This window comes from Narcine bancroftii, chromosome 1 (genome assembly GCF_036971445.1).
Source record: "Narcine bancroftii isolate sNarBan1 chromosome 1, sNarBan1.hap1, whole genome shotgun sequence".
In the NCBI taxonomy this organism is placed as follows: Eukaryota; Metazoa; Chordata; class Chondrichthyes; order Torpediniformes; family Narcinidae; genus Narcine; species Narcine bancroftii.
Genome location: NC_091469.1, coordinates 77936538 through 77959036, shown reverse-complemented (window position 1 = coordinate 77959036; position 22499 = coordinate 77936538). Strand labels below are relative to the sequence as shown.

Below are 22499 nucleotides of genomic sequence, written 5' to 3'. Positions count from 1 at the left end.
TCCAGGCCAAATCAGCAAATAATAACTAAGGGCAAAATCTAGACAGTTTTTGAAGGTCTGTAGTTTTTTTTAAAAAAAATCTCAGGAATCTTATTATTAAGCATGAAAATACAGGCAGCCCTGCTCATTTTTGGAAAAATGCCCAGGCCAGCCACCACTAATGGTTATATTATATCTAATAGCCTATTGCACGTCACCAACAAGGCTAGTGGCTGGTGGTTCCTGGTCAACACAGGTGCTGAACTCAGTGTCATCCAGCTGACTGGCCTGGAGGCATGACCACGCCAACTAAGTCTCACCCTCTGGGTTGCAAACAATACCGCCATCAAGAACTTTGGCACGTGCAATGTACAAATACAACTCAGCAGAGAAAATTTCCAGTGGAATTCACACACGGCGCTGTGGATGCATCACTCCTCAGCACTGATTTTCTATAAGCACACAGTCTGCTAGTGGACGTGAGGGGCAAACACCTGGTCCATGCCCAGATATTCCAAACCGTCCAGCTTAAAGCAACCAACGCTTACAATACAAGTTTGGCCATGGTGAGCGCCACAAAAGATGAGTATAGTCGCATCCTGGATGAATTCCCATCCATCCTCAGGCCACAGTTTTCTTCCACTATGCCACAGCACGGGTGCAACACCACATCCCGACCCGAGGCCCCCCCACTCCATGCCAAAGCCAGAAGGCTTTCCCCGGATAAACTGCAACTGGCCAAAGAAGAATTTTCTCGGATGCAAGAGTTGGGCATAGTCTGCAGTTCCAACAGTCTGGGGGCATACCAACTTCACATGGTCCCCAAGTCCTCAGGTGGGTGGCGGCCCTGCAGAGATTACAGCCACCTAAATGACTCCACTATGCTCGACTGCTATCCACTCCCACATATACAAGACTTCCCAGCCAACCTGCATGGCGCAAAGGTTTTCTCAAAGATTGATCTAGTGTGTGGCTATCACCAGATTCCTGTCCACCCAGACGACATTGCAAAAATGGCCATCATCACCCCATTTAGACCCTTTGAATTTCTCCGCATGCCTTTTGGCCTCAAGAATGTGGCGCAAACCTTACAGTGCTTGAAGGATGTGGTGGGCAGAGACTCGGACTTTATGTTCATCTACCTGGTTGACGAACTCATTGCCAGTAAGGACATCGAAGAGCACAAGGATCATCTCTGCAGACTCTACACATGGCCTGTCCAACTTCAGCCTTGCTGTCAACTTGGCAAAGTGCCAGTTTGGGAAAGACTCCATGCAATTCCTGGGCCACACTATTCCTGCAAACGGGACAACATCATCAATGGAAAAAGTTGCAGCCATATGCCAGTTCATCCACCCTAACACCCTCAAAGGCCTCCAGGAATTAACTGAGATGGTTAATTTCTACAGCCACTTCATCCCAGAGGCAGCACACATCATGCGACTCCTGTTTGCCATGATGTCAGCTAAATGCAAGATCCTAGCTTGGACAGAGGAGGCTGACCCGGCTTTTACCGCAACTAAAAATGCCCTGGCCAACGCTATCTTGCTGATTCACCCCAGATCAGTTGTGCCCACGGTCCTCACCGTTGATGCATCAGCAATGGCCATCAGGGTATCCGCGAACAATCCGTCGACAGTTAGTGGAGGACGTTTGCCTTTTTCAGTTGCCATCTGCACCTCCTGGAGCTTAAAGACAGCGCGTTTGACACGGAGCTCCTGGCACTCTACCTTGCCATTAGACATTTCTGGTATTTTCTGGAGGGCAGGCCATTCACGGTTTTTACTGACCACAAGCCCCTCATGCACACTTTCTCTAAGGTCAAGGATCCCTGGTTAGTGCCCCAGCAACACCACCTATCATACATATCAGAATTCACCACCATCATCCAGCACCTCTTTAATAAGGACAATGTTGTGGCTGACACACTCTCTTGACACACCATTCAAACCTTGTCCCCCAGTCTGGACTACTCCCAACTGACACAAGCTCAAAAAGAAGTCGCGGAAATGCAGGCTTTCTGCACAACCATCACCAACCTCCGCTTTGAGGACATCAGCCTGCCGAACAGCTCCGACGCACTGCTGTGTGATGTTTCCACTGGATCATCATGCCTGGTCGTGCCACAGCAATGGAGGCGCCAGGTTTTCCAGGCTGTCCATGACCTCGTTCACCCATCCATAAAGACTGCAACCCACATGGAAGTTCGTATGGCACAGCTTGAGGAAGAAGATTGCTCAACTGGCACATAATTGCACCTAGTGTCAGACCTCCAAGGTCCACCAACACATCAAGACCCCATCCATCAGTTTGACCCTCCGAAGAGACAGTTTGAGCATATACATGTGGGCCCGCTACCTGTCTCCCAGGACGCCCGGAACCTGCTAACAGTGGTAGACTGCACCACAGGATGGTCAGAAGTCATCCTGCTAAAAGACACTTCCCCTGATTCCTGCATCAGGGCACTGCTCATGCATTGGATTGCGGGTTCAGAATACCAGCTTGTATTACCACTGACAGAGGGGCACAGTTTACATCGTTATTGTGGACACAGTTAGCTACACCACACAGCCATCTATCACCCACAATCCAACGGCCTTGTTGTACACTTCCACCGCCACCTGAAGTCAGCTCTCGTGCCTGTTTAACTGGCCCCAGCTGGGTCGATGCACTCCCCTGGGTCCTCCTGGGCATCCAAACTGCACCCAAAGAGGACCTGTAGGCCTCCTCCGCGGAAATGGTGTACGGTGTCCCATTAATCCAGCCAGGTAAATTTTTCCCACCCTCCCAAAACTCGGACGCTGAGGAGAGAGTAGCATTGCAGAAACTACGGGACAGATTAGCCTCCTTTGCACCCCACCCCCCCACCCTCACACCATAGGGCGCCAGCCAACGTCTATTCATCAGGCTTTGTTTTTGTCTGCCATGGACCATATTCTGCCCCTCTCCAATGACTCTATGAGGGCCCGTACAAAGTCCTCTGCGGCACAGGCAAAACTTTCAAGCTGGACATGGGGGGGTAGAGAGGAACTGTTCACAGCCAACTGGCTGAAGCCTGCATACCTCGACCTAAGCTAGCCAGTTGTGCCAGTGCAACCCAAGCGCTGGGGACGACCTCCCAAGGGTCTGGCTCCACTGCACTCAGGGGTAACGGAATGCTAGTACCGGTTCTGGGTGAATTGTATGGTGGCGCACATCAGAACACAGGCGAACTGGCTCCGCATTGTTACGGCCATAGCAGCGGAGCAGCCACGTCATGATGGCACCGCTGGGTGCGTGTTCCGTGTTCAAGCAGACCATGCACGCCCACTCGGCTGGGCTGTGACATCACCGCCTGTGCATTGGTGGGACTTACGGGCCGCCTTATAAGGCAAAGCGCAGGCTTTTCAAATATGAACCCTTGGAACTGCAAGTGACTTATAGTGTGTAGTCTCCTCATTTCACTTCCCTTAGTAGCTACTGCTATGCTACTTTTTTTTTCCTGCCCTGCTGTGCAGTAGTGCCATCCACGGTGCCATAAATTTGGACACTACTGCTCCAACTGATTCCAAAGCAATTAAACTGTTTCGGTGGGAGATAACCACAGGAGTTTCCTGCACTAGCTTTCTACTTCCTGTTCTGCCTGATGGTCATACATTCATTATCTGTCATTGCAGCCTTAACCAAGGAGTGACCAATTCAGTAAACATTTTCAAAGTTCAAATGTATTGTTAGACAGAATACATGTCATCACATAAAACCCTGAGATTCTTCTTCCTGTGGACTGGGCAGAATTTCTACTAAGATACATGCACAAAAGAGAGAAATGTAAACCTAGAAAGAAATGTAAACAAACTGTGCAATACAGAAAAAAAAAATCTATAATAAATAATGTGCAAAGTAAGAATCCTTAAATGAGTTGGTTGTTTAAGTCTAATCATGCAGGGTTAACTGTTCCTGATCTGGTTTTTATGAGGTTTTGGCACCTTCTCAGCATTGTAGATGCTCCAAAGCAAATCCATGCACAGCTCAAGTTTCGTGATGCAGACTAATGGAAGTTGCAGCTGGATTCGCTTTCTGCACACATAGATAACAGCGATACTCTCCGTATCTATGAGTTCTTATGTTTTACATAGGAGGAGTATGACATAATTCTGAGCTCCTGGATGGCTAAAACATTCAGAGGAAAATAAAACTGGTTGTCTTAGGAAAGAGGAAATAGTGAATCCTTACCTTTCCTTCATGTTGGTGCTGCTTACCCTCCTCACTGAAGCCCAGTATTCACCATACCCCTCACTTAGACCACCAGCAACACTTGGACCAAAAAGCATCCCTTCTTAAAATGGCCAGTCTTTGAGAGCCTGTCTCCTTTTTATAGGTAATGAGCATTCACCTTTAACAGAGAAACATGAACATCTGTAGACATTGTGATTGTAGTCAAAACACAGAGATTCTGGAGGAACTCGGCCGATCTCACAGGTAAAGATATATTTCTAACATTTTGGTCCTGAACCCTTCCTCGATGTATGAGCAAAAAATCAACAGACGATTGTGTCGTTTAGATTAGTGGCTCTCAACCTTTCACTTTCCATTCACATACTACCTTAAGCGATCCCTTAAAAACCACAGAGTACCTATGGCATTCAATGCCATAGGTGCTCTGTGGTTAGTAAGGGACTTAAGGTGGTATGTAAGTGGAAAGAAAAAGCTTGAGAACTGCTAATTTAGACATAGATAAGAAAAGTATAGAGAGATATTGCCCATAAATGGGCATATGTGACTGATTTATCCCTTCCCCTTTATTACCTCAGCATCACCATCCCCTAATTGATCCAATCTAGCCATCTACATACCTGTCCACCTGAGTTTCTTCTTGCATGGCCCATCCTTTCCCACCCACCTACCTCATTCCATTTGCCCATGATACTTCCTTATTCAGTACCATGTCACCAATCGGCCTCTGTTTCTACTCTTCCCCCACCAACTTCCACCTGACTCCATTTGACTAATCTCCCTTACTTATTTGCTTTCACCAATCACTCTTTTTCAACACCCTTCCCAACCCTATCTCCCACCAGGCTCAATCTATCCATCATCTCCCTTTCCCACCCTCATCATCAGTGATCCTCTCTCTCACCCTCCCATCTCATTCCCTGTATACTGGCTATTTCCATTCAATTCTAATTCAGGGTCCTAACCAGAAACACTAATCATCCCTTTGCCTTTGCCATTGTACTGCATAGTTCTTCCAATGTTTAATTTCTATCCAATGTTCAGGCGAAGTCAAATGGGCTTCACTGAACCAAGATATTATTCATTCATCCTTCAAATGAACCATCTGCTCAGGGATGTTCACCATCATCACATCCTGCAAAGATTCAAGAGATAATACAGGAAACATACCAGTGTGGCTGCATTCAAATTAAAATCTCTTCCAATTTCATGAAGAAATGTAGTGTTTCTGAAGTGAATAATCAAGCTTTATTTTGAAGTTAGGCATGGGCCTGAAGGAGTCAAGTGTTTTATGCATAACTTGCTACTTAGAGTGTGTTAGCTCCAAGGTTTGAAAATTTACAAAGTCGATTGCAACATGTTGGGGAAATTAACAACTAAGTTTCTGGCACGTCATCACTGATTTCACATATTTCCTCCAAAGCCTCGTGATGGTGGTTTACACAAAATTGCTCAAGGAACTCAGCAAGTCACATTGCGATTTTAATTTTTAAATTTGTTTTTATGTAGGAAAGATAAAGATACATAATCAATGATTCTGGACTGTAACTTTCAACAAGGTATGGGCAAAATGAAGGCAGGCACCTGAATAAAATGGAGGGGAAAGGCAGGGAGAAGAGCACAGGCCCACGGTCAAGAGGTCATAGATGGATATAGGAGGGAGGGCAGAAGAGCAAGTTGAGAGGTGATAGGGGAGGGAATAGCCTTCTGATTGGAGAGCAAAGGGGATGAGGAGCTGAAGGAAATTGGAGAGGGGTGTGGTCTAACAGAAACTGGAGAAGTGATGTTATTGTCTTCCATTTGGAGAGTGCCTAGACATGTTGCTGCTCCAATTTACAGGTGGCCTTATTTAGCAGTGCCTGAGACCATTCATTGAGCATCTTTGCTCCATCTGCAGCAATGACAGAGATTTCCCAGTGACCAACCATTTCAATTCCGTGCCCCACACCCACGCTAACATGGCCTCATGAACTGCCAAACCTCCTCAACTTGTTTTTGTTAGGCCACTCCCTTATCTCCCTCTCCTTCCAATACCTCTGTCTCCATTCCTCTAGTTCTCCACCCCTTCCCTCTCCATTCAGAGAACTATCCCTTCATTCTATCACCTCAGTGTTTTTCTCTTGTGCCCTCCCTCCCATATCCACCTATTACCTCTTGCCTGTGAGCCTGTTCTCCTCCCCTCACCATTTTCTTCAGGCACCTGCCTGCATTTTGCTCATACCTCGATGGAGGGCTCAAACTCGAAACATTGTTATGTATCTTTATCTTTGCTACATGTGGTTTAAAAAGGAGCATGGAGTGAGGAATCAGGACATTTGGAACATGGGACCTTCAAAGCAGGAGGAGGAGGGAACAACTCGGAGAGCAGTGAGTGCAGGGAAGCAGCTGAGGGGAGTGTGGTTTAAAAGGAGCATGAAGGGCAACTGAAGGGTTAAACAATGTGTGGATTTGTGGGTTTGACTCCCTGAGACAATTAGCAGGGACTAATAAAAAGAGGGGTAGCTGAAGAGAAGTGACCAGTGTATGAGTGGTCAAGTGTAGGAGTGGTACTTTGAGGCTTTGGTTTAAGAGGCTTCAGTGAGGTGAGGCTGAGGATGATCTTGCTTCCAGTGAGGTAAGGATAGGTGACGGGTATTTAAATTAGGAGTGGCCAATGGAGTCAGCTAGAGGAGTGGATTGCTCTGATTGGACGATATGGGAAATCTGGGACAGCATAATTTCTCTGATGATTACAGCTGAGAAAGGTGAATCCAGCTGCAGCTCCTGACAAACTGTGTTAGGGAACTGGAGCAGGATGAACTCCAGATCATTTGAGAGAAAGGGGGTTGATACAGAGGAGTTTCAGGGAGACAGGGTCTTCAAAAGTCAGGAAGCAGGTAGCTGGGTGACTGTCAAGAGAGGGAAGGGAAATGGACAGAGAGAGCAGAGCACACCTGTGGCCATTCCCATCAACAATAAGTATACCATTTTGGATATTGTTGGTGAGGACATCCTACCAGGGACAAGTTGTAGAGGTCATGTTCCTGACACCGAGACTGGATCCTCAGCTTAGAAAGGATGGAGGGAGAAGAAGAGAGCAGTAGTGATAGGGGATTCACTAGTTTGGGGAACAGATGAGTGGTTTTGTGGGAGAGTTGAGAAATCTGGATGGTCTGTTGCCTCCCAGCTGCCAGGTTCCACGACACCTTGATCGAATTCTCAGTAATGTTATGAGGCCAGAGGACCCCAAAAACCAGCCGCAATAGATATTCACCAAGACAAATGGTTACTTAAACAAAATTGTTGTTAATTATCTTTAAACATGAAAACAGGATGAAACTCTAACTTATCACTATTGACTTAACTAACCTAACTTAACCCCCTTCTAATTGTAAGCGCACATGTATGTAATGTGTGTGTGTAAGTTCAGAGAAGTTCTTTGATTCACAGTCCAATCTCACTTCTCATTCCTCCAAGTTCATTGGTTGCAGGCAATTCTTATACTGTGTACAGAATTTAACATTTATAAAGTTCACCAGGCTTTGATGCAAAGTAAAAGATTACCACTCAGGAAGACTCTTGTTAGTTTTCAAGGAGAGATTTGTTGTTCCAGGGCACCCACAACTGATTCCTTGTAACCAGTCACTTCAGTGTCTTGCTGAAGAAACTTGCCCCATCAGGGTTCTCCAGATGATAACCTCTTTCTTTCAGGTCACCACAGAATTCCTTTCTGTTTCTTTTATTTCAAGTGAAACATTAGACAGCCAATCCTCTCCTCTTGCATGAACCACAAGGGTTTTGACCAGGCTGAACCAAGCACTCACAACCTCTCTTCCAAATGGTATTTTCCACAAGCTTGCCAGCTTGTCCTGTTCCAGTCCCAGTTGCTGCTGCTGACTGTATAACTGCAGAACTGAATACTCTATTTTTTTCTCTCTGAGAGAAAAGCTGTTTTACTCTCTCTGCTTGCAAAACCACATGACCCTCCTAAAATAGCAAGTTCCACTCCAGACAGAATGCGACTCCGACAAGTTCTTTCATCTGTTGCCTTTTTGTAAACAACAATCCATTAGTGAAATGTCTTGAGCACTCTCCAAAGCTTTTGCAAAGACTGTTGGTTCCGACATGTCTAGCATGTGCAGAGCTCCAGTATTTTAAATAAGATCTGTTTTAAAGTGTTTGTATGTGTCCTTCACTAACAAACCTGCCCCAATTTATCCCCCCCAAAACATATCTATATTCTGTCATATTATTCAATTGATAATTCTTATATAAGATTTCAGAAGTTATGGGGGTCATTTATGACTCACTATCTTACTTTATAATTTCACTCCAAAGTAATTAAATTGTCTGACTTGTATATTTTCCACATTCCTTTTTTTTTTACCTTTTTTCTTTTAATATCAGTCATATATAGTATCTTGCGACATGGTTAGGTCAGGGGTTTAAATTTTTCTCCTCCACTATCTTCTTTCTTCCTTTTTTTATACTATTTGTTTATTTTTTCTAAAACAAAAGGTGTATACTATTTAGAATATGAATTATGGATATGATTTACAATTTAGATGTTAGTGACATATGGAATTTTTTTTAGTTTATGTAACTGTCCATTCTAATTGAATTGTACCCTTTTTGTTTGTATGTCCTTTATTAAAAATCAATAAAATATTTTAAAGAGAAGAGACCTTAATTGTTTTGTGGAATTTTCATTTATTCTATTCACGAGTCCTCCACTTTTCTGCACACAAAACTATGTTGTTTGGAGAGTCAGTCAGAGAGCAGGTTCAATACTGAAGCTATTTTAATCCTAGTTTTCTCAGGCAACAAGACCATGATTTCAGGCAGCAGCCCTGCCTTTGTGATAACATTAAGTGCCAATGTGTTATGTAACTGCCTTTTTTTTTAAATTGGAAATAGAAATTGGAGAAATACAAAACCACCTGCTACATCATGATCAGAACTTGTTTTATATTGTCACACATAGCCACACATTGTTTTACCTGTTTTAATTTAAATTCTAATTTGCTATCAAGGGATACATATGACGAGAAATAGGTTTTTCTTTGTTTTCAAAAATAGGTCAAGGTTGGCAGCATTGCAAATGGGAACTGGACTTGTTTGTTTGGAAATGTGCTCTATTATTTATAATATGTCACCCATGGAACCTAGTTTTAAATATCACCTCCTATTTGGACTTTTGGTGCCAGCAAACTTTATTCTTTTGAATCTGAATGTATTCTGGTCTACACAATGCAGCAACTGCCAAATAAATAGTTGCATTTTTTTTTTAAATCATTTTTTTAATTAAATTTTAACAGTACACAATGATAAAAGGCTCTTCTAGCCCATGATACCCAATTAACCTACCAACTATATACATTTTTGATGGTGTAAGGAAACTGGAGCGCGTGGAGGAAACCCTCACGTCACAGGGAGAATGTACAAAAACCTGAGAGACAGGTTTGAACCCTTGATGCTGGTACTGTATTAGTGTTGCTGTTCTATTATAGGGTTAGGGTGATGCATTGTACAACTTGACATCAAGTTTTAGATTTTATAAAATGTCAAATTAAAATTTCAGTGTCCATAACATGCATTTGATTAAAGAAATCAAATTATTTTTGCATTGCATTTGTAATACATTTGGTATCCAGTGTTTCTTTCATGGATGAAATGTAGGTGGAATATTATCAAACAAGGAAGTGGTTTTAATCTGAAGCAACAATAAAATATAATGGATAACACAAGAAATACACCAAGATGGTGAAATGTGGTTACACTAAGGTACTTGAGGATATGAGCTTATGAAAATAATATTTAGGAAGGCTGGTTCTATCAATTGAGAAATGTTAACTGATAAGTCAAAGCATATAGATTAAATTAAAAGTGAAAACTAGAATAGTGAGCAGAAGAAGCTATTTTTACCTTGAGAATTTTGAGAATTAAAATCATATTAAAGTATAGACAGGGTCAGAATTTAGGGAATAGATAAACATGGGGTTGAAAGGAAATGGATGGTTGGGGGATTAAGACAGTTCAGAGGAATGTTAAGGTCTGTAATCTGCTTCTGTTAAAGATTTTAAAAAAAAATATTTTATTTATAGATTTAAAGCCACAATAAATTCATTCATTTTACAATTGTATAATTCAAATCCCAATACGTGTCCAATTATAAAAAAAAAAGGGAAAAAAAGATAGAAATACACATCTACCCAGGACCCCCACACCCATACTAATCCCCTACTGAAAGAAATAAAGAAAGGGACCAGAGCTCTTCAACAGGAGTTTTATTACTATATTTCATAGTATTGAAAATATAGAGACCTTAGAAGAAATAAAATATCAAAAATTCAATTAAATATTTAAACCCACCTTTTGTGCTTCTGTTATAGTTTCAAAGTAATTACCTAAAATTAATTGACATTTTCCATTCTGACATATTTTGTTAAGTAATGTGGTGTTCCATTAATCTAGTTATCACTCAGTTAGTTTTGCCTTTATTTTTTTTTAACAGCAATTATAATTAAACCTTAATTATCCATCATCAAAATTTTATCAATTATTATTGCAGATGTAATGTAAAAATGCTACATATTTTCAAGTCTTAATTGTTCTTCACGACTTTATGGTTCGATAGCACTTGAAGGTGTGAATGTATGGAGCAACCATTACTAATGTACTGTAATTTGTATTTAGCATTCTTAAAATACTCCTCTATAAGCTATATACAAGAAGTTTATTAATAAATAGACAAGGTGCACTTGCATCAGAAATTGGCTTAATTCTCTCAAAACATTTATTGATTTTTAAATTAAAAAATTGAAGCCTATGTTTTTGTGCCATTAATTTTGAGTATTTATAACAATTTATTTATTGAGCAAGCAGTGTAATTTTTTTTTGTACCTTATTTTGTTACAGTTATCTCAAGAATACCAGAGAATCATCTTTTCTGAGATTATCAAATGTACGACGTAGAGAAAATCCGATTGGCTAAGTGGAAAAGTGATCTGGATGAGAGAGTTTGATATTGCAACTGGATCAAAAATGCTGTATAAAAAACTCTGGCGTCTCTGTCGCAGGTGCAGGCTCTCTAAGTGGATTTTAACAGGAATCATCTCTTTGGTAACATTGATACTTCTTATAAGCCATGATAAATATTCTGTAAACAAATTCCAAAACTTGGAGCTCATCGAAGACGATCCCAGATTTTATGTAAACTGTACAAACATTATCAACGGTGATGAAGAGACAATCAGAAGAGCTAAACTTGTGTCAATATCAAAGGTATATAAAAATCGTAATATGCTGAGCGAGCAAGGTTACATAAACTTGACCAAACACTGTGGCAATTTCATTAAGTTACAAAAATATATCACATTTCCCCTTAGTAAAGAGGAAGAAGAATTTCCAATAGCATATTCCATGGTAATCCATCATAAAATTGACATGTTTGAAAAACTTTTACGTTCCATATATACACCTCAAAATTTTTACTGTATTCATGTAGACCAAAAATCACCTTTGATTTTCTATGATGCAGTTAAGAGCATTGCCTCATGCTTCGATAATGTATTTATTGCTAGTCAGCTTGAGTCCATAATCTATGCATCCTGGAGTAGGGTTCAGGCTGATGTAAACTGCATGAAGGATCTCCTACAAAAGAATTCAAGATGGAAATACATGATTAATCTGTGTGGCATGGATTTCCCTATAAAAACCAATCTGGAAATGGTGCAAATGCTCAAAGCCTTAAAAGGAGCAAACAGCATGGAAACAGAAAATACTTCGCCCCAAAAAAAAGCAAGATGGAAAACACAACATATCATAGTGAATGGAGTCTTAAAAAATACAGGAAATAATAAAGAAACTCCTCCAATAGACACTCCAATGTTTTCAGGAAGCGCCTACTTTGTTGTTAGTCGAAATTTTGTGGAATATTTATGGAGAAACCCAAAAATACTAAAGTTTATTGAATGGGAAAAGGACACTTACAGTCCTGATGAACACATGTGGGCAACCCTCCAAAGAATGCCTAATGTCCCTGGGTCATTCCCAGTCAGTAATAAATTTGACACCTCTGACATGCATTCTATAGCAAGGCTGGTAAAATGGAGTTACTTAGAAGGTGACATTTCCAAAGGAGCACCTTATCCGCCCTGTACTGGTGAACATGTCCGTGCTGTGTGCATATATGGAGCAGGGGATCTGAAGTGGATGTTACAGCAGCATCACTTGTTTGCCAATAAGTTTGATACAGCAATTGATAATGTTGCAATTCAATGCTTAGAGGAGTATCTAAGGCACAAAGCTATTTCCCATCTTTTAAACTATTCATAGATATTATCTTCCAAAAGATGGTTTCATTTTTCTGCTTCCCTAATGTAATGAAGAACATAAAAGGGTTAATTTGGAATCAAATAGCTGATTTGATTGAAAGGGTTGAGGAAGATGTCAAGTTGGGCTTTAAGCCTTCACACTTCCTGGTCACCCTAATAGACTTTGGACAATTTGTACCGCCAAAGGCCTTTACAAATCTCGCTAAATATCAATGATGATCAGAGCTATTTCAAAATTGTTGATTCTGATATTAATTTTAAAGGTGGCGGTGTGAAAAAAGAAGCTGGAGTTATCTCCTTTGTTCTTTCTTGTGAAGCCAAGCTGACGGATAGGCTCAGTTCCTATTGGCGAGGGATTTCAAGATAAAGTAAGCAAGCTGAGAAGAGAAAGGGAAGAGTATGATGTGCTCTTGCTTCTTCTGATCCATAGGCAGTGCTCTGAGGGATCTTACCTTTTCCTCCAAGGTTACCATATCTAATAGCTCAGGAAACAGGATAGCAAGGGTTAAACAGGATAGCAAGGGAAACAGGATAGCAAGGGTTAAACCCATATGATCTTTAATGTCCGGCAACAACCATAATATTTAATTATTCAGTCTTTTGGGATTGGATGCTCAGCTGTCCCATTTTCAGTAGGCCTGGCAATGGGCAAGTTGGGTGGAATTTGAAAGACTGACATTTTTGATGCTCCTCAACTTCACATGCCTGGCTTTGGGTTTGAAATTACCTCCAGCATTCCCTAAAATTGATACACCCTTACTTCATTAAAGTTTAATTCCATCAAAATTTCCAGGCTGATACTGGAAATATTTTATAACTTTATTGAAGTTTGGACAAAATCAAAGTAAGATTTTATAAGCAATGTCTGTCTCACTTACTTCTGACATTGACATCAGGTTGCTGATTAATTATTTATTACCCCTCAGATTATGTTATTTTGCTGCTGAATGTTTAATGATGCACTTTTGTTTACAATCTGGAGTGTTAAATACTGCAATTTTAAATTGGGCCTTAATCCTGACCGTCCTGGGTCCCCATACGACTCCATGCCAGCACTAGTCACATGGGGCTCACTGACAGAGGTCTCACTGGAGTGTTCTATGAGCAAAGATGAGACCAAGCCATTGTGAGTTACAAACAAGTAGTATTAAATGGAGTTGGTGTGGAGAGAACATGATGGTCAGCATGAACAAGGTGGGCAGAAGGGCCTGTTTTAGTGCTGTACCATTCACATATCCCCACATTGTCTTAATAGCCTTTTTGATGCCTTGTGCTGCCAAAGACCTTCTCAACTCTGCAAAATATATCTGAGATTATAAACATTTAAAACAGAATTATAGTCATACAGCATGGAAACAGGCTCACCGGCACTAGTCTCACCTGCCTGTCTTGGCCCATAACATTCTAAACTGAGCTTATCCACGTATATGTCTAAATGTTTCTTAAACATTGCAATAATAGTGGTTTCAATGAACTCCTTTGGCAAATTGCTCCATACACCAATTAACCTCTGTGTATTAAAAAAAAAGTTACCCCTCAGATTCCTGTTAAATCCCTCTTCCTTCACCTTAAATCGATGTTCTTTGGTTACTTATTCCCCAACTCTAAGCAAATGACTCTGTGTACACCTTATCTATTCCTTTCATGATTTTGGACTCCCCCACTGAGATCACCCCTCATTCTCCTGCACTCTAGAGAATAAAACCCTAGCCTTTCAACCACTCCCTACAGCTCAGGTCAATGAAACCTGGCAACATACAACCATTTACAGCACAGAAACAGGCCAGTTTTGCCCTACTAGTCCGTGCTGAACATCATGTCCTACCTAGTCTCACTGACCCACATTTGGCCCATACCTCTTCATCTCTCCCATTCATAGACCTATCCAGCCTTTCCTTGAATATTAACATTGATCTTGCTTCTACCACAACTGCCAGAAGTACATTCCATACCTCCACCACCCTCTGCATGAATAATTTACCCCTTATGTTTCCCTTAAATTTTTCTCCTTTTACTCTCAATCCATGCTCTCTTGTTTGAATCTCCCCCACTCTCAGTGGAAAAAGCCTATCCACATTGATTCTATCCGTCCCCCTTAAAATTTTGAATACCTCTATCAAATCACTCTTCAACTTCTACATTCCAAAGAATAAAGTCCCAGCCTGCTCAACCATTCCCTGCACTGAAACCCTGGCAACATTCTCGTAAACGTCCTCTGCTCTCTCTCTCTATACTGTTTATATCCTTCCTGTAATTCAGCAATCAAAACTGCACACAATATTCCAAATTTGGCCTCGCCAATGCCTTGTACAATTTCAACTGATTTATGAAAGCCAACATACTAAATGCCTTCTTCACCACCCTATCCACATGTGATTCAACTTTCAAATGATGTACCATGACTCAAATCCTTTTGTTTCACTGCACTCCTCAATTATAATTCCCCATTATCTGTCCTATTTTAATTAGTCCTACCAAAATGTAGCATCTCATATTTATCAGTATTAAACTTCATTTACCATCTTTCAGCCCACTCTTCTAACTGTCCTATATCACCCTGTAAGCTTTGATAATCTTCCTCACTGTCCACAACACTACCAACCCTTGTATTATCTGCAAATTTACTAATCCAATTTGCCATCCTATCATCTAGATCATTAATATATAATGACAAACAGCAATAGACCCAGTACCAATCCGAGGTGCTTCACTCGATACTGGCCTCCAATTCAACAAACCGTTTTCCACCACTACTTTCTGGCATCTCCCATCCAAACACTGTTGAATCCATTTCACTATTTCATCATTAATACCTAATGCTTCCACCTTCCTTATTATCCTCTTATGGGGAACCTTATCAAAAGTCTTACTAAAGTCCAAATAGACAACATCCATCTCCTTCCCCTCATCAACCTTTTTAGTAACCTCCTCAAAAAACTCTATAAGATTTGTAGTCACGATCTACTACATACAAAACCATGCTGACTATTCCGCATCAATCCCGGTCTTTCCAAATAGTGGCATATACCATCTCTAAGAACACTTTCCATTAATTTACCCACCACCAACATCAGACTCACAGGCCTATAATTACCAGGTCTACTTTTGGATCCTTTTTTTGAAACAACGGAACAACACGAGTCATCCTCCAGTCCTCCAGCACTTCCCCTGTGGCCAGTGACATTTTAAATATTTCTGTTAGCGCCCCCACATTTGTTCACTAACATCCCTCAGGGTCCTAGGGAATACTTTGTCAGAACCTGGAGATGTATCCTTCTTGATCTTTTTCAATATAGCCAACACTAACTCCTCATTAATTCTTGTATTATCTATGACCTCCCTACCGTATTTATTCACTTCATCTGGCTCAATATTCTTTTCTTTAGTGAATATTGAATTAAAAATATGTTTAAAATTTTGCCCATCTCCTCTGGCCTCGTCGAGCCTACCCCCCCCCCCCCCACCCCATCTTCAAGGGGTCCAATTTTATCCTTCACTACTCATTAACTTTAAATGTACCTATAGAAACCCTTTGGATTTATTTTTATTTTTCCTACCAAAGCAACTTCATATCTCCTTTAAGCCATTCTAATTTCCTTCTTAAGGTTTTTTTTATATACTCTCCTCATATTCCTCAAGCAGTTCATCCATCCCCTGCTGTTTATTCCTATTGCACACATCCCTCTTCCTCCAAACCAAGTTTCCAATATCTTTTGAAAACCAAGGCTCCCTTCAGTTTCTAACCTTTCCTTTAATCCTCACAGGGACATACCAACTCTGCACTCTCAGAACTTCTCCTTTGAATATCCACCATTTATCAGCTACATTCTTCCCTGAAAATATATCCCAATCCACACCCTCTAAATCTTTTCTCATCCCCTCAAAAATTGCTTTTTCCAATCAAGAATCTCAACCTTTAATCCAACTCTATTCTTTTCCATCACTAGCCTAAAACTAATAGTATTGTGATCACTAGACCCAAAGTGTTCCCACAACACAAACCTCTGTCACCTGACCTACCTCATTCCCTAATAGGAGATCCAATACTACCCTTTCTCAAGTAGGTTCTTCTAAGTCTTGATTAAGAAAACTTTTCTGAACACACTTAACAAACTCTACCCCATCCAGCCCTCTTACTGTATGGGTGTCCGAGTTAACGTTTGGAAATTTCCCACAACTACCATCTTGTTTTTATTACATATATACACAATTTCCTTACAAATTTGCTCCTCTAATTCCCTCAGCCCATTTGATCTATAATACACTGCCATTAATGTGTTCATGCCTCTGCCATTCTTTAGTTCCACCCAAATAGCCTTGATGGTCGATTCCACTAAACCATCTCGCCACAGCACTGCTGTAATGTTCCCTTTAATAAGCAATGCAACTTCTTCACCTTTTATTCACACCCCCACCCCAATTCTATCATGCCTAACAATAGAATCTTGGAATATTTAACTGCCAAACATGCCCTTCCCGCAACCAAGTTTCACTGATGACCACAATATTGTATTTCAATGCCTTAAGCTCATCCTCCTTATTTACAATACTCCTTGCATTAAAATATATGCATTTGAGAGACTGTTCTCTACATTTACTGCTTTTGTTACCAACTACCTTTACCTTCCTCCCTCCCTCCCTCCTTCATTTATATTTTTGTTCTGTTCCCTCCATTCCTTCCACTCTAGATGCTCTTCCTCCCTAATCCATTTTCTCATTCTGATTCCCACCCCCCGCCAAACTAGATTAAACCCTCCCCAACAGCTCTAGCAAATTTGGCAGCCAGGATATTGGTCCCCCTCCAGTTCAAGTGCAGCCTGTCCCTTTTGTACAGGTCTGACTTGCCCCATAAGAGATCCCAATGATCCAGAAATTTAAAAGCCTGCCCCAGCTCCCGAGCCACACATTCATCCTCCACAACTTCCTATTTCTACCCTCACTAGCCTAGCGTGTGGCACAGGCAGGAATCCCAAGATTACCACCCTTGAGGTCCTGCTTTTCAACCTTCCCTAACTATGTAATCCCTTTTCGGGGCCTCATTCCCACTTCTGGACCACAACTTCTGGCTCCCCCCTCCCCCCTATCCTCTCCCCTCCCCCTCTCCCCTCCCCCTCTCCCCTCCCCCTCTCCCCTCCCCCCTCCCCTCCCCCCTCCCCTCCCCTCCCCTCCCCTCCCCCTCCCCTTCCCCCACTCCCCTCCCCTCCCCCTCCCCCTCCCACTCTTGCACTAGGCTACTCACTCACTGGGCCACTCCTCATAAATATTCTTTGCACCCTCTCCAGTTTGACAATATCTTTCCTGAAGCACAATAACCAAAACTGAACACAATGCTCCAAATGGGGCCTCACCATCTCATACAATTGCAACACGACCTCTCAAACTCTGTGCTCAGTACTCTGACCAATGAAAGCCAATGTGATGAAAGTGGTTTTTGACCACCTATCTACCTGTGATGTCACTTTGAAGGTACTATGTACCTCTACTAGACCACTCTGTCCACAACACACCCCAGAACCCTACTGTGTAAATCCAACCTATGTTTGAGTTCACAAACTGTAACACCTTACATCTTTCCTTTTCATCCATTCTCTGACCACCTACCCAACCAATTAAGATCCTGCTGCAATTTCACTGTCTACAATGCCAGACACTATATTGTCATCTGCAATCTTGCTAATCTCACTATGGAGGTTTTCAGCTAAATCACTGATATAGATGACAGAGAGCAATAGGCCCAGCACTGAATCTGAGGCACACTTCTAGTCACAGGCCTCCTGTCTGAAAACCTCCCATCATCACCCTCTTCTTTCTTCCATGAAGATAATTTTCTATCCATCCTGCTATATCACTTTGGATCCCATGTGATATAACCTACCAGATCAGCCTACCACTTGCTAGAAATTATGTGTACATTATCTATAGCTCTGCCCTCGTCAACCTTCTTGGTCATATCTTCAAAATACTTATTCAGATTTGTAAAACATGACCTCCCATTTACAAGACCATGATGACTCTCCCTAACCAGCCCATATCCATCCAACCGCATGTCAATTTTTTCGAATAACTTACCAACCATAGATGTTTGGCTCACTGGCCTGTAGTTACCAGGATTTTTCCTGCGGTCCTTCGTAGATGGCATTTACTATACACCAACTTTCCAGCATTTCATCTGTGCTTATAAGATAATTATTAATTATGGGTATCCTTCTAATAAGAGAATTAAAAATTATAAATGAAAGTAATTGAATGATTAATATAATTTGAAATTAGGAAAGAAAAAAGAACAGAACAAAAGAGATTTCAAATGCTGGAGTCTGTAACAAAAAGAATCTGAATGTCAGTCCTCACACATGGTTTCACCTTGAAATGTCGACTTAGCTTTTGCCTTCACAGATGCTGATCGACCTGCTGAGTTCTTACAGCATTCTGTTTCATTGTTTAAATGAAAAGACAGCACGGTTGGCATAGCAGTTAGCGCAATGCCTTTACAGCACCAGCCATCTAAACTGGGGTTTGAATCCCGCATTGCCTGTAAGGAGTTTGTATGTCCTCCCCGTGTCTGCATGGGTTTTCTCTGGGAGCTTTGGTTTCATCCCACTGTTTAAAATGTACCGGAGGTTGTAGTTGGGTGTAAATTGGGTGGCATGAACTCGTTGGCTGAAATGGCCTGTTGCCATGCTCTCTGTCTAAATTTAAAATTTAATTTTAAAAGGATCCACTTGCATTTATTCATCATTTCCATCAAGGTCAGTAATCCCATTCATAAATATGGAAGCTGAGCAGCCAAAAATAATTCACCCAGCTCCTCTTTTTAAATATGTTAATAGTTCACTCTGAGATTCAGTACCATGTCCAATAGTTAAAAAGAACATAGAACAACCTAGTAAGTCCTTTAGCCCACAATGTTGTGCAGACCTATGCAAACCTACTCTAACCTCACAACCCATAACCCTCCAGTTTTCTTACATCCACATACCTATCCAAGAGTCTTTTAAATGTTCCTGTTGTCCATCAGATCCATCAGGATCAGACCTCCAGCACATTTTTGACATTCCTTATGATAATACACTTTATAATAAAGATTTCAGACACACAATTGAAATTGCACACAATATCTTCAATTGAGATGATTTAGTGTCAGGAATGCCAGGGATCTCCCAATGGCCAACCATTTCAATTCTGTCTCATGCACTGCCAAACCAAGCAGCAACACTTAATATTCAGTCTGGGCACTCTCCAACTGGATGACATAAACATCAACTTCTCCAGTTTCTAATAGGCCATTCCCCTCTCTCCCTCTCTTCCCCATCCCGTATGTCCTTTCCTCCACCCCTATCCCTTTCCATTCAGAGAGCTATTCCCCTATCATTTCTCACCACTTTAGACTGTAAGGCTTTTTCACATTCCCTCCAACCTATATCCACCCATGACCTCTTACTTGCCCCTCCCTCCACTATTTCATTGAGGCATCTGCTTGCTCTTTGCTCATAACTTAATGAAGGGCTCAGGTCTGTAATGTTGCTTATGTATCTTTATCTTTGCTACACAAAAAAAAAGCTGAATGACTTGATCTTTCCCAGTGTTTTTGTGCAAACTACAATCACAGCGTCTGGAGATTTTTTCCTTCAACACCGTTCCTCACGTCCACATTCCCACCTTTTCTCCACAATTCTTGATTACCTTGCTGAATAGAAATCTACTTCAAACTTAACCTTTTGGACTCCATGTCCCTGCTTTCAGGGACTACCAACAAGTGCACATACTCCATGTCCCTGCTTCCTGGGACTGATTTTATTCCCAACCACCAGCTGTTTTATACTGCTGTTCATATTGTAGTTTACCCATGGACCCCATCTGGAGTATAAATTATGAAAGGTTAAAAATGGCCAGAGTCCACAGGGTTAAATATATTCAAGCTGTGCCTTCCGGCTCTCTACTGGAAGGAGGTTTAAAGATTCCCAACGTTCTATTGGTCAGAGAGTCATAGTCATGGTGTCATACAGCACAGAACAGGCTCTTCAGCTCAACTTGTCTATTTCAACCAACTTGCCATTAATTCCAACAATATCTTGTGCAGAGATATCAATTCTAAATCATTCCCCAAACCTCAAATGAAATTCATTTTACCTGTGGCAGTCTTATCACCAAACTCCAAAACGCCATCTTACACAAGTGAATGGGCTGCCCCAGCATCACGAAGGACTTTTCCCTTCCTTTAACAAAACCTTACCCTCTGACACAAAAGGTTTGAATTCCTTCCTAATTTTTTTCCAGCAAAACCAGCCCTTTCTTTACTTCCATATGCTTCATCTCTTTGAATAGAAACATCTGCCTGCTGCTTCCTTTTCTTTCTCTATCTTTAACACAGGACAATTTGCTATTATGTAACCAGGTTGCTTACCACAGTTGCACAGTGGATCCAAAGGTTTTCCTTTTCTGGCCTCCCTTTTTCTTTACATCTAGCACTAGTTCTCCATTTATTTTCCACCCTCCTTTCCTGTTTTCCACTGCGTCTTGGGACACTTGCATGAAGGACCCTCTAAAATGTGGCAGAGAAGAGGTTGGAAAGTGTATCACCAATATTGTCAGTGAGATGGAACTGAAGATGAAAAGCAGCCCAGTGCCTTAACAACTAAAGTTAAAATGCATAACAAGAGTTAACTGTTGTGATTTCCCAGTGTTTCTCAAAGATCATTATTATGAAACATTGACACTGCATATTAATCTCTCAGTGATACACATTAACGTGAACCACAATTCCTGCAGTCATTATTAATAATGCTGCCTCATTAAACTCAAAACAGGACAAGTGAAATCTGCCTTTGGCCAATTTGTTTGTAAAGCATATTATTTTCTGATTGTACTTAATTTTTTTAATATAAAATTTATCTGGATAAATTATCTGAAAAATACAGTGTCTTTAAGTCAAATTACTGAATAATGGTGAGACAATTTACTGTGATAATTTATTGTATGCAAATTAAAATTACATGTTTGAATCGGAGATAGTGGATAAATAATGTCTATAAATACTTCTAAAGGGGAAAATAAATATAGGATTTTCATGATTTGATGGAATTGATTCATGAATCATAGCTTCCTTCATAACTACTACTGTTAAATTTGTGGGTTAATGCAAAAAGGATATAGGCACTCAGCACATTGGCTGATGCAAAAATCTTAATTTAACAAGAAAGACTACTTTTAATTATTTTTTAAAAACAAATTTAAACTTAAAACAGTCTTGAAACCAAAGTGCAAATCAATTTATTAAAATATTTTAACAAAATCATGTATAAAGCATTACCAAAAAGATTTTTATGAGTATTTTAACAAAATGTTTTGATGATTGACTTATTTTTTTTAGCTTGCTTTCATATTTTCACACTTTGAAAATAAAAATATCTCAAACCTGTTTGACTATTGTAAACTTGCCAATTGAATTTTTTTGTAATTTAAATAAAGCTGTGCTGTGTGTCTAATAAAAAATCTCATGCAAGTGATCACAAGGCTGTTATTTTCATCTATTGACACATACATGCTGAGGTTCTGAGGAAGATTTTGTTTACACAGAGAGAGGATGAAATCCAGAATGCACTGTCTGAGTGGATGATGGAACAAGATCATTCAAAACATTTAGAAAGTATATAGGCAAGTACTTGAGTCACCTATACATAGAAAACAACAGACAATGAACATGAGTTTATTGTCATAAACATACAATATACATATGCACCAAAATTCTTACCTTGCTGTGAGCAATCTTGTAAAAAAATAAAACAACTACATTCGGTTCTCCTCAGCACATCAACATGGGTTGCAACCTTCTGGGGATCCAAGAAATCTTCATCCGCTAGTAGAAGTTGGATATCTTCTGGCATTTGTTCCAGGGAGGCTTGCTCAAACATCAAGCAGGGTTTGTGGCCTTCTGCTGGTGCGAGCACCTCATCCATTAGAGCAGACGGGGCTCTGTCCCTCAGGCCATCGAGGTGC

The 22499-nt window shown here is 40.8% G+C and overlaps 1 protein-coding gene across 2 annotated transcripts in view; it reads left to right on the top strand.

Moving 5' to 3' along the window:
* Positions 1-21975, top strand: part of LOC138760207 (beta-1,3-galactosyl-O-glycosyl-glycoprotein beta-1,6-N-acetylglucosaminyltransferase-like) — a 58682-nt gene extending 36707 nt beyond the window's left edge. Inside the window, exons 2-3 of one of the 2 annotated variants that reach the window (XM_069930557.1) lie at positions 4337-4437; positions 11089-21975. In XM_069930557.1, the coding sequence (XP_069786658.1) occupies positions 11182-12507 (1326 nt within the window). In that variant the 5' untranslated portion in view covers positions 4337-4437; positions 11089-11181 and the 3' untranslated portion in view covers positions 12508-21975. The remainder of the gene's footprint in view (positions 1-4336; positions 4438-11088) is intronic. The other variant, XM_069930553.1, reaches the window with a different exon arrangement.
* The last annotated feature ends 524 nt before the right edge of the window (positions 21976-22499 follow it).